At 48.1% G+C, this 17,704-nt stretch overlaps 1 protein-coding gene across 1 annotated transcript in view; it reads right to left on the bottom strand.

Moving 5' to 3' along the window:
• TBXAS1 (thromboxane A synthase 1) overlaps nt 1-17,704 on the bottom strand; it is a 187,558-nt gene that overhangs the window by 65,274 nt on the left and 104,580 nt on the right. The window contains exon 6 of the mRNA XM_055143695.1: nt 14,038-14,134. Coding sequence (XP_054999670.1) covers nt 14,038-14,134 — 97 coding nt within the window. The remainder of the gene's footprint in view (nt 1-14,037; nt 14,135-17,704) is intronic.

Raw genomic sequence — 17,704 nt, 5'->3', positions numbered from 1 at the left:
TTGGAATGTTCAGGCGGAGACCTGGACAGTGGAGACTTGTCATTTGTCCGAGCTCGGAACATTTCTTCCCGGCTTGGAGGTTGTGCAGGAGGAGGACGGGGTTGGGGGTGCTGGTGTGAGCCTGAGGGTGGAATTGGGTTAGACAGTGGAAGATTCCGGCTTGTGTAAAGGGCTAGAGCTCGTCCACGGTCAAAGCCCAGAGTGATTCCAAGGTAAATAACGTGCCATGTGCAACGGGTGCCCCCCTGATTCGAGACTGAGCCCCCGCTTCTCGTACATTCTAGACAGGGGCCTGAGGAGCTGAACACATGGGTCTAAACAGCTCTGAAAAACCAGCTTGGGACCCATCTCTGGAACACAGTCCAGGTGTTAAAAACAATTGGCTTGTCCAGGGGCTGGAGCAGGGCTCTTGATGTACCAGCTGACCCGGGGTCAACCCCTGGCACCACAGAGGGTCCCCAAGCCCCTCCAGGAACCCCTGAGCCAGGGCCAGTAGGAAGCCCTGGGCACCACTGGTTGTGGCCCCCAAATCAAACACCAGCAAAAGTTTTCCAATTGCAGCTACACACAGTCATGGACACACATACACACAGTCACGTGTGCATGCACACATATGCTTACATGCTGGCATGCGCTTGCATGTACCCACATGCACACATGTGCACATGCACACACACTCACATGAACACACGCGTAAACACACTTTCCTCAGGACGGCATACGTGGGAGGTAGGACTTTCCCTCCTGGCCATTCCTAGGAGGCGCATTTGGCCATGCTGTGGACACACATGTTGAGATAGCATCGTCTCACACAAGCCTCCGCCTCGCAACAGAGAATCTCTGGCCTCCAGACGACCCCCCACCCCCATCCCTGGCCCAGCCCTGCCCTCCTGAGCAAAGGCTCGAAGGCACAGAGCGCTCCCCGGCGCCGGGGAGAAACAGAGTCTTGGCTGTCGGTGGAGCGGGTACAGGCAGCACCTTCGCTTTTTCTTTTTAAAAGCAGAAAAAGATGACATTCGTGAGAAGTGTAAAGTGTGCTCTGAAGGTGTCAGAGTACAGCGAGACGCAGGCCCCAAGAAAGTCTACGCCCGTTTTCCCTGTTCCCTCCTCCCTGCCCCTGGCAGCCTGCAGGTTGCTGGCCTTCCCGCCTCAGCAGAGGCTAGGTGGCTGGGCCATGTGTTCCTCCCCAGTCTTCAGCTTCCACTGCGGAGGATCTAATGGTGCTGCCAGCACTGAGGGGCACGGACACCCCTGGCAGTGCCCGGGGGGCCTGGCTCTAGTGCTCAGGAGTGACCCGTTTCAATTCTAAGGATCAAACTGAGGTGGACTGCATGCAAGGCAAATGCCCTAACCATTGTACTAGCCCTCCAGCCTGCACGCGGGAGAGGAGAGAAGGAGAGGAGAAGGGGGGAGGGGAGAGGAGAGGAGAGGGAGAGATAGAGAGAGAGAGAGAGAGAGAGAGAGAGAGAGAGAGAGAGAGAGAGAGAGAGAGAGAGAGAGAGAGAGAGAGAGAGGAAATACAAGACACGAAACAGCAGAAAAGCCAGAGCAAGCATTCTGGCCCTGTTACACTTTTAACCTGGACCGTGTGTGCATGTGTGTGCACATGTGTGTTCATGCACGCATCTGTGTGTTCTGCATCAGGGCAGGAAACGTGTTTCTGACAGCGGTTGCCTCACCAACAGTCTAAGAAGCCTCTTCCAACCTGGACTCACCCTCCTCTTTGGCGGAAATCCCTCAGTCACCACTTTGAAACCTCCTTGGGGACTCTCCGTCCCACAGCTGCCCCGAGACTGGGTCCCCTAACACACTGACCCACCCTGACCCACTGACCCACTTCCCCAACCACCCCACTACCTGCCACAGTCTGCAGACTCATTCCAAAGCTCAGCCCTTGGCTGTCCAGGCTTCTGCTCCCACGACCCCGAACTCAGATGGGGGCCCTGACAGGACCCAGTGACCCCCTCCTCCTTTCTCAAGGTGAATTCTCCATCTCTCTGGAACGTTTTGGAAGCTCGGCTGTATTTTCCAGCCTTGCTTTTGGAGTCATTTTTCCTGGCTTCAAATCCTGATTCCATGTGACTTTTAAGATGGACTATTCTGTGCCTCAGTTTCCCAGCCAGTATAAAGGAGTAAGACTCCTGCAATACTCCCAACCCGTCATACTCCCAACCACTTAGGATAACTGGGAACCTTGGCTCACGTCACAAATATTTATTGAGACCCGAAATGTGTTGGGCCCTGACCAGGGTGCTTGTGGTACAACAGGAATAAAACTCCCCATTTTTATTTAAATGTGCAGAGCTGACATCCCAGTGGAAGATGACTGCAGTCTGCAATGGCGAGACTCTTGCAGGACCTGGGGTAAGGGGAATAAACTGGTCCCCATGTCCTGGGCTCTTGGAGCAAGTGAGATTGCGGCAAAGCTTATAGGAATCAAGACACCAGAAGCACCACAGCAAGAATTCTAGGGTAGATCTCTGTGTGTGTGTGTGTGTGTGTGTGTGTGTGTGTGTGTGCGCGCGCGCGCACATGCATGAGTGTGTGTGGTGTGTGTATTTGAGTGCATAGGAGAGTGTGTGAAAGTGTATGTGTGAGCATTTGTGTATGTGTGAGTTGTGTGTAAGCATATATGTGAGTCTGGGCCCAGATAAGATCCGGAGCTGCTGCTCGAGAAACAGACCCTCTGCTCCTAAAGACTATGACCCAAGAGGTCTTCTAACCCACTTTGGCACCCAGAGCGGCTTCTTACAGAAATGCATCTAGACTGTGAGCTGTACTATGACTATGTGCCGCCTGGGGAGGGATTTTCCCTCTCCACCCTGTTTTTCTGCACAGAAAATGGCGGCAGCAGCATCATGCACATGTCGAGAGCCACCCCCTAAGACTTCCACCCAGAGGTAGGAACTTTGCAATGCTGTGGCTCATAGGCGATCATGGGAAGGGGGCAGTACCGGCACGCTCTCGGCCCAGATAAGATCCAGAACTGCTGCTCGCGAAACAGACCCTCTGCTCCTAAAGACTATGATCCAAGAGGTCTTCTAACCCATTTTGGCACCCAGAGCGGCTTCTTACAGAAATGCATCTAGACTGTGAACTGAACTAAAACATCAGAAATCCAAAACCATGTGGCCGCGAGCTCATAGAGTCTTCATTCTCAACAACGAAAAGAAATTATTAAATGATGCCTTTCAGCAGGCCTGAAAGGCATCATTTAATTGTTGGGGGGAAATTCCAAACAATAATAGTGAGTTCTCTACTGAAATATTGAATGTATTTAAAGTATAGAGAATAAAATGAAGATCATTAGCTACCTAGGTGGAGGCTGGGTGGGAGGGGGGTATATTGGGGTTCTTGGTGCTGGAACATATGAACTGGTGAAGGGATGGGGTTTCAATCATTATATGACTGAGACTTATACCTGAAAGCTTTGTACTTTTTTTTCACGGTGATTCAATATAATAAAATAAAATAAAGCATATATGTGAGTCTCTGTATGTATGTGAATGTGTGTGATATGTATATGAGAGTGTGTGTGGTGTAGGCATGTATGTATGAGTGTGTGAATGTACGTGAGTCTGTGTGAGTGTGCATGATATGTGTATGTGAGAGTGTGTCTGAGTGTGTCACTACATGTGAGTGTATATGTGATATATGAGTCTCAGTATATGATATGTATATGTAAAAGTGTGTTTGTGTGTCTGTGTGTATATAGGAGTGTATGAGCATGTGAGAGTGTGAGTCTCTGTGTGCGACATGTGTATGTCAGAGTGTGTTTGAATGTGTGCGACATGTGTATGTCAGAGTGTGTCTGAATGTGTATCTCTGTATGTAAGTATATAGGTGAGTGTGTGAAAGTGTGTATGCGTGAGTTGTATGAGTGTGAACCTCTGAGTGTATGATATGTATATGTGAGGGTATATCTGAGTGTGTGTCTGTGTGTGCATATATAGGTATGTAAGATTGCATGTATAAGCTATTTGAGAATATTTGTGAGTCTGTGTGAGTATGTGAATGTATGTGAGTGTGGAGTGTATGTGTATGTGAAAGTGTGTGTGAGTGTTGTGATTTATGTATGTGAGAGTGTGTCTGAATGTGTCTCTGTGTGAGTATATAGAGGTGTGAGTGTGTGTATGTATGAATGTGTATGAGTTGTGTGAGTATATGTGAGTCTCTATGTGAATGAGTGTGTGTGTGTGTGTGTGTGTGTGTGAGCCTGTGTGGCTCTGTGGAGTGACCAAGAGACCTGAGTGCTCACCATCACTGCATGGGACACTTTACTGGAGAGATGGGGGGACCCTCGGGAGAACTCAAGGTGCCCATAGGCTGGGTTGGCCCGTCCTAAACCATCATGGTGCTCCGATGGAGAGGGGGCGAAGGCTTGAGCTGGAGGCAGAGAGCACTGACAGGAGGAGAGGAGGGTGGCGGCCGAGCCACCCAGTCTGTGGATGATTCTGGAGGGGCTGGGGGTGACAGCAATGCCAGCCGGGATGTGTGGAGAGGGAGAGAAAGGGAGGAGTCAGGGGGCTCCAAGACTTTGGGGCTGAGCAACCGGGACAATGAACCGAATCAACAGCTCGGACACGGGTTCCCGGGACAGTGTCCCGGGACAGGTACTGGCACCAACTTTCCTCCAGTTCCCGGCCTTCTAGGGAGCTGGTGTTGCCCTAGTCTGGGAGTCCCGACCCCGTGCTGGCACTCTCTCTTGCCCATGATTCCCTTTCACTTCACAGAAGACAGGAAACACCCCCAGGTCTCACTTCAGTGCCCCCAGGAAAACCATTTGTAACTCACGTTTTATGTATTTATTTACTTAGGTGTTTGGTCCACACCAGCAATGCTCAGACGTTACTCCTGGCTCTGCATTCAGGGGTCACTCCCAGCAGACTCGGGGAACTGTACTGGGGGCCAGGGATCAAGCCTGGGTCAGCTGTGTGCAAGGCAACTGCCTTCTCTGCTGTACTATCACTCCAGCCCCTGTCACTCACAGTTTAGAGGAGTCAGAGGCATCCAAACCAGGTTGTCAGCAAGAAGCAACGTGAGCTGACCTCAGAGAAATCTGCGGGTGTGGGAAACAGCATGTTTTATGATTTCTAAGGATCATATTCTTAGGAGGATGGAGGGAAAGTAATGGGTTGGTAAATAATTCTGTTATTTTCATGGATGAACAACCAACGACAAATAAGACTCCTCATTCTTGAGTTAGAGGGATTGCAACACTAGCCCAGACCAATCGACACTCTCCTTTTTATAATGAACTGGCGACTTGCAGAAGTTCCTGAGAATCATGTATATTATGACCCTGTTGAGAAGCCACAATAACCAGATTTCAAAACCTGACAAAGATGTGCAAAAAAGAAAAAAAAGGTCAAAATCTATCATGTACATTGATTCAAAAATCCCCAATAAAAGATTAACATGATACAGTGATCTATTAAAGGAATAATTCATTATTTCATGGATAAGTGGAACTTACCCCAGGAATTAAAATTTACAAATCATATCAGTGTAATTTTCCATGTTAACAGAATGAAAGAGAAAAACATATAGTCTCAACAGATGCAAAGAATGTATTTGAGAAAATTCAACATCCATTCACGGGAAAAATTCTCAGTGGGTTTTGAGCATAAGGCAACTTCCTCTACCTGATAAATTGCATCTAGGGAAAAAAAGTCTTTGGGTAACAGCATATTCAATAATAACACTTGGAATACAAGACTGCACTTATTTACATAGATAATATAAGAAAATAAAAAACTAAAAATAGATGATTAGAATAGTGACACTGATTGTTGAATATAAGTACACTGTACCCCCTGTCAATGTCACTGTCACTGTCATCCTGTTGCTCATCGATTTGCTCAAGTGGGCACCAGTAACGTCTCCATTGTGAGACTTGTTACTGTTTCTGGCATATCTAATATGCCACGGTTAGCTTGTCAGGCTCTGCCATGGGGGGCGAGATACTTTTGGTACCTTGCCAGGCTCTCTGAGAGGGGCAGAGGAATAGAACCCAGGTTGGCCATGTGCAAGGCAAACGCCCTACTCGCTAGGCTATCGCTCCAGCCCACTGTACCCCCCAAAAAGGATATTTCTATCTACAGAAATTGTAAGCTTAAAGCCATGTTATTGGACATTGTATGATTGAAACATGATTATGAGCAGTTTTTTCACTGTGTATCTCATGCTGATTCAATTTTTTTTAAAAAAACTATGCCATTGGAAAATAAGACATTAGAAATACAAATTGTAGGGGTCAGAGCAACAGTGCAGCAGATTGTGCACTTGCCTTGCACGCAGCTAACTCAGGTTCAATCCCCAGCACCCATCTGGTCCCCTGAGCACCACCAGGTGTGATTCCTGAGTGCCGAGCCAGGAGTAAGTTCTGAGCACCACCAGGTGGGCCCCCCCCAAAAAACAAAACACACAAAAAAATCATAGAAACAGTAAAAATGCAAAATACCCAGGAAAACTTCACTAAAGTATGTCTCAGGTCTAATGAAACTACAAAGCATTGGTGAGCTAAAGGGAAGTTGACGTAAGCCAATGATTTCTAAAATTCATTGTTGTTAGGAGGTGAATGCTCTCAAAGTTCATAAGCCATTTTGAAAATATATGTGGAATCAAAAGCCCTGGGGCAGGTCCGGGAAAGTTTTTTTCTGCCAAGGGCCATCTGGATATTCATCACATCATTCCCAGGCCACACAAAATGGGCAGGCAGGCCACAGGTCGCCACGAGAAGCATCTGTATCTGTCCCCACATGCACCAGGACTGGGCCACAGAATTCTCACCCTGACCCAGAAGAGCCAGGAGGACTGCTACTGCCCTGCTTGTAGATATCGACCGAATATGCTTAAGAGACTGGGGTGTTGGTGTAAACGGACCAATGGAATAGAAGAGTCCAGAGCTAAGCCCAGGTTAGTGACTCTTGGCTTATCACAGAGATGCCATTTGATACCATGATGGAAATGAATTTGCTTTTGTTTTTGTTTAACAAATGATGTGGAGGCAAATGGGTAGCAGCCTGGGAAGAAAAGAACACGAGCCGTGCCCCACCCCAGAGACAAATGAACTGGAGATGAACCATTGTCCTATTAGTGAAGAATGAAACAATAAAGCTTTGATGTCTTCTTAGAGGTAGGTAAAACTCCTGAAACAAAATACTAAGAGAAATAGGCATTCCACGGGATTTTATTAACAAAGGGTGTCATGAATATGGTGAGTAAACCACAAGCTGGAGGAAGCCGCTCCTCTTTAGCATCTGATGGGAGATTCAGAACATGTAAAGAACTACAGTAGGGGTTGGGAGAGATCTCGAAGGGCTGGAGCCATGCCTTGATGCACTAGACCCTGAGTTCAATCCCTGGCTCTGCATAGGCCCCGAGCACCACCACGTGTGGCTCTGGTGGTTCCCCAGCCCCCCTGAGTCCAAGAATAACAACACTGCAGAAACCAGGCACTGAACTGTCAGGTTTGAGTATCCCTAAGAGTGGCCCAGGGACCCTAAGTTCCGCTTAAGAGCCCACCACCACCACCACCAAAACAGTGTATGTGTGTGTGTGTCGGGGGCGGGGGGTGTGGTAATAACAAAATATCTACCACAGAAAGTCAAACACTTTTTTTTTTTTTGCTTTTTGACTATACCCATCTGTACTCAGGCTTACTCCAGGCTCTATGCTCAGGAATCACTCCTGGCAGGGCTTGGGAGACCATGTGGAGTGCCAGGGATCGAACCCGGGCCAGCCACATGCAAAGCAAGCACCTTACTCACTGTACATTGCTCTGGCCCTTCAAACAGTTAAAAAATAAAAAAGCCCAGAGGACATCCAAAGATGATGTCAGTGAGTTCATTGAATGAGGCATTACTTCCTGACTCATCAAATTGCACATAAATGCCAACCGTTAGTCACCATCAGAAGCACCAGACCACCAGCCACCAGAATAATTGAAATGAACACCAGTGACCAAAGAAGTGGCTAAGATCTACACCTGCTAAAATTTTTCTTCACTGCTTCTGGGAGTAGGACTAGGCTCAGCCACTTTGGAGAAGTATCTGATTGTGTGTGCAAAAGCCAAACAAACACCTACAATGCCCCTCCTGGATACAGGCGACCCGGGAACAGTCTTGGCAGGTTCCTGCCAACTTAATTCATACTGGTGAAAGCTGGGGACAACCTAAGTATCTGTCTGTGTCAGAGAATGTGAGGATTGTGGTATCTTTATGCCTTGGAATACTGCACAGAGATGAAGAGGAATGGACCACTGACACACGTTTGACCCTTATCGATGTCATGTTGAGCAAAAGAAAGCAGAATAAAAGGACCCAGCCTTCATGTTCCCATTCACACGGAGTTCAAGTGCAGGAAAACTGAATCAATCATGATAGACATCAGAGGCAAGATTCTCGCTGGGTGAGGGGGTGGGCTGACTGGGAAGAGACATGAAAGAACCTTCTGGAGTGTTGGAAATGCTCGAGATCTTGAGTTGGGTGTTGGTTCCATGGGTGCATACATATGCCACCATTCACTGAGCTTTATATCAAGATTTGTATATGGAAGTATGTCAATTTTTAAAAAAACACTAAACAATCATAAACATTTCATTTGGACAGACTTGAATGCTGGATGCCTACCAAAGAGGAAAATCAACAGATGCAACTTTCAAGCGCCTTAGTGAGAAGATGCATTTGGTTGTTCAGAGTGTGGGACAGAAGCAAACCAACAGGCACCAGTTTGTGCAGAAAAGCGCAGGGTCTCCGAGTCCATCTTGGGCTTGCTGGGCAGGGGGCAGGATCACTGCCACAGCGGAAGTCCCTCCCACCGCTCTGAGACTCCTGAGAGCTGGACCACGTGGGTTTCAGAGGCGGACCCTGAAACTGACAGGGGTCGGGGCGCTAAGAGTGATCAGGACATGCTCTTCGCTCCATTTAAAGCCAATGGCTCCTCTTCTCTTCAATCCTGGTTGAGTCTTCCTTTGGTGACCGCACAATCTCTGACATAGGGCCTAGGGATCTGTTGGTCAGCTCTGAATAGTGTCTACATGTGATCAAGCTGAGGACATGGATTGGGCATTTATTGTGCTCTGGACACAAGACCAAGCAAGGACTCCTGTCCTCAAGGAACTTACAGGGGAGCCTGGGAATGGGATGGTTCTGGTCCCACCTGCATCGAGCTCACAGCCTTTCATGCTGTTTCATACATTGGTAGTGCAGGGGTCGGAGACGGGGGTGATTCTCTGGGGATGGGGAGTGGGGGAGATTTTCTGGTGACTAGAAAGCTCTGTCCTCTTTATCAGGGTTGATTCAGTCATGACTTTGGGGTCCCTTGTTAAGTTTCCTTTGGACAGTTGAACTTATCTTTTCTTTAAAAATCTCTTGAAATATGGTCTAACTTCATGTTAGAGGAGCTCAGCCCAGCTAACTCCCTCCTTGTGACCTCACTGGGGCTCTGTGATTTACAGTATCGTGAGCAGAGTGTCGGACATATAATGTTCCAACTCGACACCCACCCTCAGGGGATCAGAGTCCCTCCCCCATGTCTCAAGGTCACCTTCCACCCAATGCCCCGAAATCAGCCTTGTCACTAAACTCAGTTCTGTAGACCAAGCGTCGTGTCTGATGCCCTTGGCAATTTGTTATGCTCTTGCTATGTTTCTTGCAGTCCCCACCTACAAGAGAGATCGTGCTGTCTGTCCCTCTCCTTTTGGCTGACTTCACTGAGCATGATACTCCCTGGATATTCCATATAGCCGCAAATGGCGTGACTCATGTTTTCTTGCAGCTGAATAGGATTCCATGGTGTATATATCCCCAGTGTCTCTCGCCACTCATCTGTTCTGGGGCACTTGGACGGCTTCCACATCTTGGCTACTCTGAGCAGTCACTAATCTTTAACTTGAACCTTTGAAGAATGACACAGCCCTGAGGTATAAGTCTGGAAAGAACCCCCCTCACACACACACACACACACACACACACACACACACACACACACACACGTCAGCATTGTGGGCTGGCGGGAGGCAAAGAGTCATTGCTGGGAATTTGTCATGAGCACAACCTGTGCCAATTCACAGTCACACCAAAGCTTTCCACGTGCCACACAACCCATGTTCTCACTGTGTGCATGTCCCTGTGGGAAAGGCTTGGAGTCAGGGAAGGGCGTCCAGGTCAGATGATGGTCTTCCTCATGGAGCTGCACAGAGTGGCCACTAACAGGGAAATGGAGATGGAGCTCTCGAGACTCTGGAGATATCAGGGTGTGTTGCTGTGGTCGTGGTGTGAGTGTGTCACACTTATCTGGCCTTAAGTGCAGTGTGTGGCTGCTCATAGCCTCAGGAAGAGTGTGATAATGCCAGGGCCAGGCCCACCATTAGAAATGCCCTTTCTGAGGGACCCTTCTACACGGCTGGTGGGAATGCCGACTGGTCCAGCCTCTTTGGAAAACAATATGGACACTTCTCAAAAAATTAGAAATTGAGCTTCCATTTGATCCAGCATGGATCAAAGAGATCCATGGGAGAGTCGGGGACATTGGTGTTGGGAAATGTACACCGGTGAAGGGACAGGTGCTGGAATATTATATTACTGAAACCAAATTATGAACTACTTTATAATTGTGTATCTCACTGTAATTAAATTTATATATATTTAAATTTAAAAAAAGAAAGAAAGGAAAAAGAAACGCTTTCTCAGGGGCCAGAGCGATATTACAGGGGGCAGGTACTTGCCTTGCACACAGCTGAACTGGGTTCATTCACTGTATTCCCCAGAGCCCTGCCAGGCGTGACTGCTGAGCTCAGAGTCGGGTAAATCCTGAGCACTCCTGGCTCTGTGCTCAGGGGTCACTCCTGGTGGGGCTTGAAAGACCATATGGGTTGCCAAGGATTGAACCCAGGTCAGACACACGCAAGGCAGGCGCTCTACCCACTGTACTATCTCTCCGGCCCCTGTACCTGACACTTTTAACTTATAGAGTGGCTCCCAGCTGCAAAGGTTCCAACTGAGCAGGTGCACACCCTCGGGCCCTCTTGCCAAACTGCGCAGCTGACAGAATATTTTCCAGAGGGGCTCCAGGGCCCCTGCAGTGCTGCTTGCGAGGCCCCCATCCCCTCCAAACTCTCTCCCAGCCTCTGAAAAACCCAGTGATGACTGGGAAGAAGTGGAGGAAGATGGGGTGACTCTGGGACCCTAGGGTAGGGCGTGAGTAATGACACTGGCAGACACAGTGGGGTGGTGCGAAACCTCCAAGATGCTATACTATTGTGAACAAGTGAAAATCAGTAAAAAGGGATCAAAAAAACTGCCCTGCATGTTCATCAAGTGCTCAATAGGAAAGAGAAACTCATTAAAGTGACCTACACAGTAGGTCCCCCCTACCCCCCCCGGCGGGCACTGAGTTTCCCTAACCCTCAAGAACGCACTGTAGCACTGTCGCCCCATTGTTCATCGATTGGCTCGAGTGGGCACCAGTAACGTCTCCATTGTGAGACTTGTTATTACTGTTTTTGGCATATCGAATACGCCACGGGGAGCTTGCCAAGCTCTGCTGTGCGGGCAGGGTACTCTCGGTAGCTTGCCGAACTTTCCGAGAAGGACAGAAGAATTGAACCCGGGTCGGCCGCCTGGAAGGCAAACGCCCTATCGGCTGTGCTTTGATTTGGGGGTCACACTCAGTAGAGCTCGGGCCTTCCTTTTGGCTCTCTGATCTGGGATGACGCCTAGCAGGGGACCCTATGCGGTGTCAGGGATCCAACCCGGGTCAGTTGTGTGCCAAGTAAGCTCCCCACCCACTGAACTATCTCCTTGCCCCCACTCAAGAACACAGATTTGGAATTCAGGGTGTGCTGAGGTGGCCCTGTGCCCCCGGCGAGGCCGTGGAAGAAGGACGCAATGGAGGGAGGAATGCCCCCGCACGTGGCCGCAGGAAGGGGAAGGGAATGGTGAGTGGAGGCGCCCTGGGGTCTGATGTCATTTGGCAGTATCATTTGGATACGGACGGGGCGGGAGGCGGGTGCCGGGGGAACCACACACAGACTCCCGACGCCTGCTCTGCACCCCTCGAGAGAGACCGTGAGCTCACCCCAACATTCGGAGCTAACGCTGTCTCCCGACACCAGGCCTCCGTGCCCCCAAGGCCCACGAGGGACTCCCCCCCTCGGGCTGGATGCGAAAGGCAAGCTCAGTGTGGCGAAGGAAAGCCTGTATTATTTAAGTTCCTTCTCACTTACTGCATCAAACTAATCCGCTGAGGTCTTTTCTGTCTCACCAGGGACCATTATGTAGGAGCTCGCACAGAGGAAACGTTTAATGTTTACTGACTGAATGTATAATAAAGCCGATGGCTGAACACTTAAGTAAACATGGCTGATCAGAGGCAGGGAGGCTGGAGGAGAAATCACGCCTCGCTAATCTCCCTGAATTCTTCCAGCGGAGAAATAAGCATATGGATGAGAGGGGACCACAGAACCCAGTTGGATTTGACTTTTAAAACCCATGAGAAAAATGCAAATCCAAGAGTGGCGGTGTTGTTGTGTGTCTGTGTGTTTCCCAATTGGAGTCACAATTGTTTCATCATAAATGTGACATTGGCTTAAAGACCATCAAGAAGTCCATAGGAAAGCAGATGTGGTGGGCCGGAGAGATAGCACAGTGGGTAGGACACTTGTCTTGCACATGGCCAACCCGAGTTCCATCCCAGCATCCCATACGGTGCCCTGAACACAGCTAGGAGTGACTCCTGGGTGTAGAGCCAGCAGTAAGCCCTGAGCATCACCAGGTGTGGCCCCAAAACAAACACAGTAGGACAGATAGTACAGTAGTTACGGTACTTGCTTTGCATACAGCTGACCTCAGCTTAATCCCTGATACTTCATATGGTCTTCTGAGCCCTGCCAGGAGTGACTGCTGAGTGTAGAGTCAGGAGTGACCCCTGAGCACCACTGGGTGTGGCCCAAAAACAAGGAAGGAGGGAAGGAAGGAAGGAAGGAGGGAAGGAAGGAAGGAAGAAAGGAAGGGAGGAAGAGAGAGAGGGAGGGAGGGAGGAAGAAAGGAAGGGAGGGAGGGAGGGAGGAAGGAAGGAAGGAAGGAAAGAAGGAAGGAAGGAAGGAAGGAAGGAAGGAAGGAAGGAAGGAAGGAAGGAAGGAAGGAAGGAAGGAAGGAAGGAAGGAAGGAAGGAAGGAAGGGAAGGAGAAGGAGAAGGAGGGGAAAGGAAGGGAGGGAGGGAGGGAGGGAGGGAGGGAGGGAGGAAGGACTCGATAGTTTGTTCTCTGCTAGAATTTCTCTCTCCTCATGTAAAAAGTGGACAAACACTGAGTGCCATTTGCTGTCACCTTTTCCTGTCACCTCTTCAATATCTCCTCAGAGATTAAAAGATCTGTTCTTCCTGAAACAGATGGTGGACACACTTCCTTTTGTGGGTAGGAGACTTTGGCTGACAAACAGGAGCCACCTTGTACTTGGGGCCGCGAGTTTCTCCTTCTGTCACTGAGACTCCAGCTCCATGGGAGGCATGCGAGCCCGGAGGTGGGGATGTTTCCGTCTCTCTGAGAGTTATTTCCTCTGCCCGTTTCCTCAGACCCTTGATGGTGTCATTCAGATCTCTTTGACTTTCACTGAAGCTTTCAGGAAGTTTCTTTTTTTTTTTCTTTTTGGGTCACACCTGGCGATGCACAGGGGTTACTCCTGGCTTTGCACTCAGGAATTACTCCTGGAAGTACTCAGGGGACCATATGGGATGTTGGGAATCAAACCCGGGTCGGCTGCATGCAAGGCAAATGCTGTACCCACGGTGCTATTGCTCCAACCCCCAGGAAGTTTCTTGCTTTTAGCATTTTCTTAGCTACAACATGTCCTGGATGGAAATGCCATCTTGACACCCTTCCAGTCTTCTCTTGAAAAGGTAATTTCAGCTCCACATTGAGGGAAAGCAATCTAACGCTGACGAGAGGCCTGATGATATCCATAACAACCCGACAGACTTTTGCTCTTGCCTTTCTCTTAGAAGTTTCTTCCCCACACAGAACAAAAAAAGACATACCATTCTGTTGTTAAAGTTACTGAACTGCTCAACCAGCACCTGCTCGATGAAGTCTGGGTCAGAAACAACGATAAACATCCGGCGGCCAAGGTAGTACCTGGGAGGAGGAAAGACAAAAAGACTTGAAAATGTGTCAGAGTCAACTACTCCTTTCTTTCTTTCCAAAAAAGAATCCACGGGGGCTTAGAAGATAGGAAGAACAACGGTTTGAAAATGAAAAGGTAGAGAAGGGGCAATGCTTGTGCTTATGAGTCCCAGAGATGGTGTGATGTCTAATCTCAAACTTCATCCCACCCTTTACGGAATCCCATCTTGTACCCATCCCTAGGGACTCTGGTATAAATAAGACACATTTCCAGTCCCCTCCTCCCCCACGCCCTCCAAAAGGAGGCCAGAGCTGGCTGGGGAAGACAGATGTATACGCAGAAACCCAGCGTTAGGGGATCCCTCCCACCCAGGATGGGGAAATCTTCCATCGTAAGATCAAAAAGGAAAATGGCAGCAATCTGTGTCATTCATATTTTCTAAAACTAGAGAGAGGCAGGCTTTCTAGCAAAAGACAGCCAACAACTTTCATATAGTGACTCTTGGAAAACATCTTAAGTGAAGTAGTAAACGCTTTGCAGAGTTTACAAAAATTCTACCTTCTGGGGAAGAACTAAAGGTCTGCTCACCACGCCCTGAGATGAAGGAGCTCACGGCAGCTCAGGACACCGAGGCAGCCATGGAGGAAAGGTCGACCAGTTAGCCAGTGGCAGCAAATCGTAACAAAGATGCCTTGGAGTCCCTGTCTGTTTCTATTTGTTAGTGCTCTGAGGACACGAAAACAACCCAGTGGGCCTGGTCATCACGGTCTCGTAGGCTGGCAGGAGTGACACTCAGGTCACCGGCGTGCAGTGAGGCACGTGAGAAGCAGAAGTGACAGTGGAGGACGCGTAACTCAGTGTTCGGAGAGGAGAGGGAAGGAACGCTTCCCAACTGAATCCCAAAAGGGAAGAATGAGTCAGCCCGGGAAGGTCGGGGCAAAGAGGGCCAAGGGTGGGCCAGGCAGAAGAGGGTCACCTTGTGGCCCTGCCCAGGGACAAGTCTGCCTCGGGGCACTCTGAGGTCTCAGCTGCCAACTGCACAAAGCAAAGCGGAATGTGGCCAAATGGGGCCTGCTGCATAAAGCCACGTTTGTAGGGTATGAGATTATATGTTCAGGAGTAATTGATTGTTGGCATATCCAGCGCAGAGCAGCAAGAAGCAGATTTAAAAGGGTGAAGTCACAGATGTGAAAACAGCAACGTTTACTTTGAATGCTTAGTTCCTCTGCACTCTCCATAAACTAAAAAATGACTTTATTTTATTTTCCTTCTCATTTTGGCAGCCTAGCAAACTAATACAGCCCATAAATTATGACTAACATTTCAAATTAAACAAATTCTATGGAAGCATTCCCAAGCACCAGAGTATTGAGACCTACAGGGGTTAGATTAACTTAAAAATGATCCTAATTTTTTTTTAACTCTTCCCTTTTTCACTGACTAGGAAAAATCGTCTGGCACATATTAGACAGAAATTGTTCATCTGAGTAGGGCTCATGTTTCTCAAATTGTTGGAGAAATCTTTGGGACACAGGAGTTCAAGGGTGATGTTAGAAGGAAAGGATACAAATTTGGGCTTTGTTGTTGTTTTAACAAAGAAGGCCAGAAGTAATCCAATAAGGGCACACACCCATGTTTTAACAAAATTTGATGGAAGTGCTATAAAGGTATTTGAGACTCTTGTAAGAGATTTGTGAACATTCTCTTATTAAAATGGATGATCAAGGCTGGAGAGATAGCATAGTGGGTAGGACACTTGCCTTGTGCTACCAAGACAGGTTCAATCCCCAGCACCCCATGAAGTTGCCTGAGCACCCCCAGGAGTGATCCCTAAGCACAGAGCCAGGAGTAAGCACTGAGCACCACCTGGTGTGGCTCCAAAACAAAAACAAAAGATAAAAAAGGACTTTCATAGCCTTTTATATATAGTCAGAGACCCTGCAATGCATGCTAGCAATGCTCTGCTAACTGAGAATGTGCTTCAAAATTGCCTGGGTTGAAGAAATAATGGCTAAAAAAAAAATTCCCCAATTTGGCAAAGGACAGAAACGTACAGATTCAAGAAACGAGGTGAATGCCTGATTGATGAACTGAAGAAATTCATGCAGAGACATATTATTAAACTCCTGACAACTAAAAGCAGTGAAACCTAGTCAGAGAGAAGCCATGTATTAACTACAAGGAACACCCAACTGGAGAACACCAGTTTATTTTCAGGAATCAGAGGCCTCAGAGGGCCGCGACACATGTTTCAAATGCCAAAGTAAGGGAAGAAAGGCAATAATGTTGAGAAGGAAAGGCAGAAATCAGTGAGATGAAAGAGAGAAAGGATTCAAAATTAATAAAACAAAGTTTTTGAAAAAAAAAATCCTTAAAACTAATAAACACCTGAAAACACTAACAAAGATATCCAGATAGATGGGCCTGACAGCCCGCCCTAAGGCATGAGTGTGAGTTCTGCCTTGGGGAGGGCCAGTCTCAATCCCCAGCACCACATGGCCCTGTTGGGAGTCACTCCCAAGCATGGAGTCAAGAGTAGCTCTTGAGCACTGCTGAGTGTGCCCCCCCAAAAAAAACAAACTGAAAAATAGATGAGACACAAATGATCAACATCATAAAGGAAGCAGGATGTCACCACAGATCCTGAGGTAATTCACAGAGATGGGTCTACTACAAAGAATGGGACTTTCATACACGGGACAGCATTGAGGAAATGGATCCATTTATTTTTTTTTAATTTATTTTATTTAGTTTTGGGGAGAGCCGGCCAGCTACAGAGAGTATTACACCTCACGGCAGAGCCTGGCAAGCTACCCATGGTGTATTCTATACACCAAAAACTGTAACAACAAGTCTCACAATGGAGACATTACTGGTGCCCGCTCGAGCAAATAGATGAGCAACGAGATGACAGTGATACAGTGATTTTATTTTTTGTAATGGAGCCCCGTGAGGTGCAATTACAGACTTACAAACTTTTGTGGTTACGTTTCAGTCATACAATGCTCAGTACCCATCCCTCCACCAGTGCCCATTCTCCACCACCAATGATTCCAGTGAGCCTCCCCCACCCCCACCTCATCCCCTCCCATCCTGCCCCACCCCACTTCTGTGGCAGGTCATACCCTTTTGCTCTCTCTCATTTTGGGTGTTGTGGTTTGCAGTAGAGGTATTGAGTGGCCATCGTGTTCAGTCTATAGTCTATTTTCAGGACGCAACTCCAATCCCGAGAGGGCCCTTCAAGCACCCTTTACTTGGTGGTCCCTTATCTATCTGAATTGCCTTTTCCCCCAGCGTGTGCGGCCGGCTTCCAAGCCGTGGAGCAATCCTCCTGGTGCTTATCTGTACTATTCTTGGGTGTTAGTCTTCCTTTCTGTTACTTTATATTCCACAAATGAGTGCAATCTTTCTATGTCTGTCCCTCTCAGAAATGGATCAATTTCTTAAGAATAAAACACTAAGACTCAAGAGTAAGCAATCTGATTAAGCCTATGGTCATGAAAGAATCAAATCCATACTTTAAATTTTTCCAAAAAATACTCCTCCCTTCTTATATAATTTCAACAGAAAATTCTGGTGAA

The sequence above is a fragment of the Sorex araneus genome, chromosome 1 (genome assembly GCF_027595985.1).
Source record: "Sorex araneus isolate mSorAra2 chromosome 1, mSorAra2.pri, whole genome shotgun sequence".
NCBI lineage: Eukaryota > Metazoa > Chordata > Mammalia > Eulipotyphla > Soricidae > Sorex > Sorex araneus.
The sequence above is the reverse complement of the archived record's forward strand: the minus strand, read 5'-3'. Positions and strand labels throughout refer to the sequence as shown.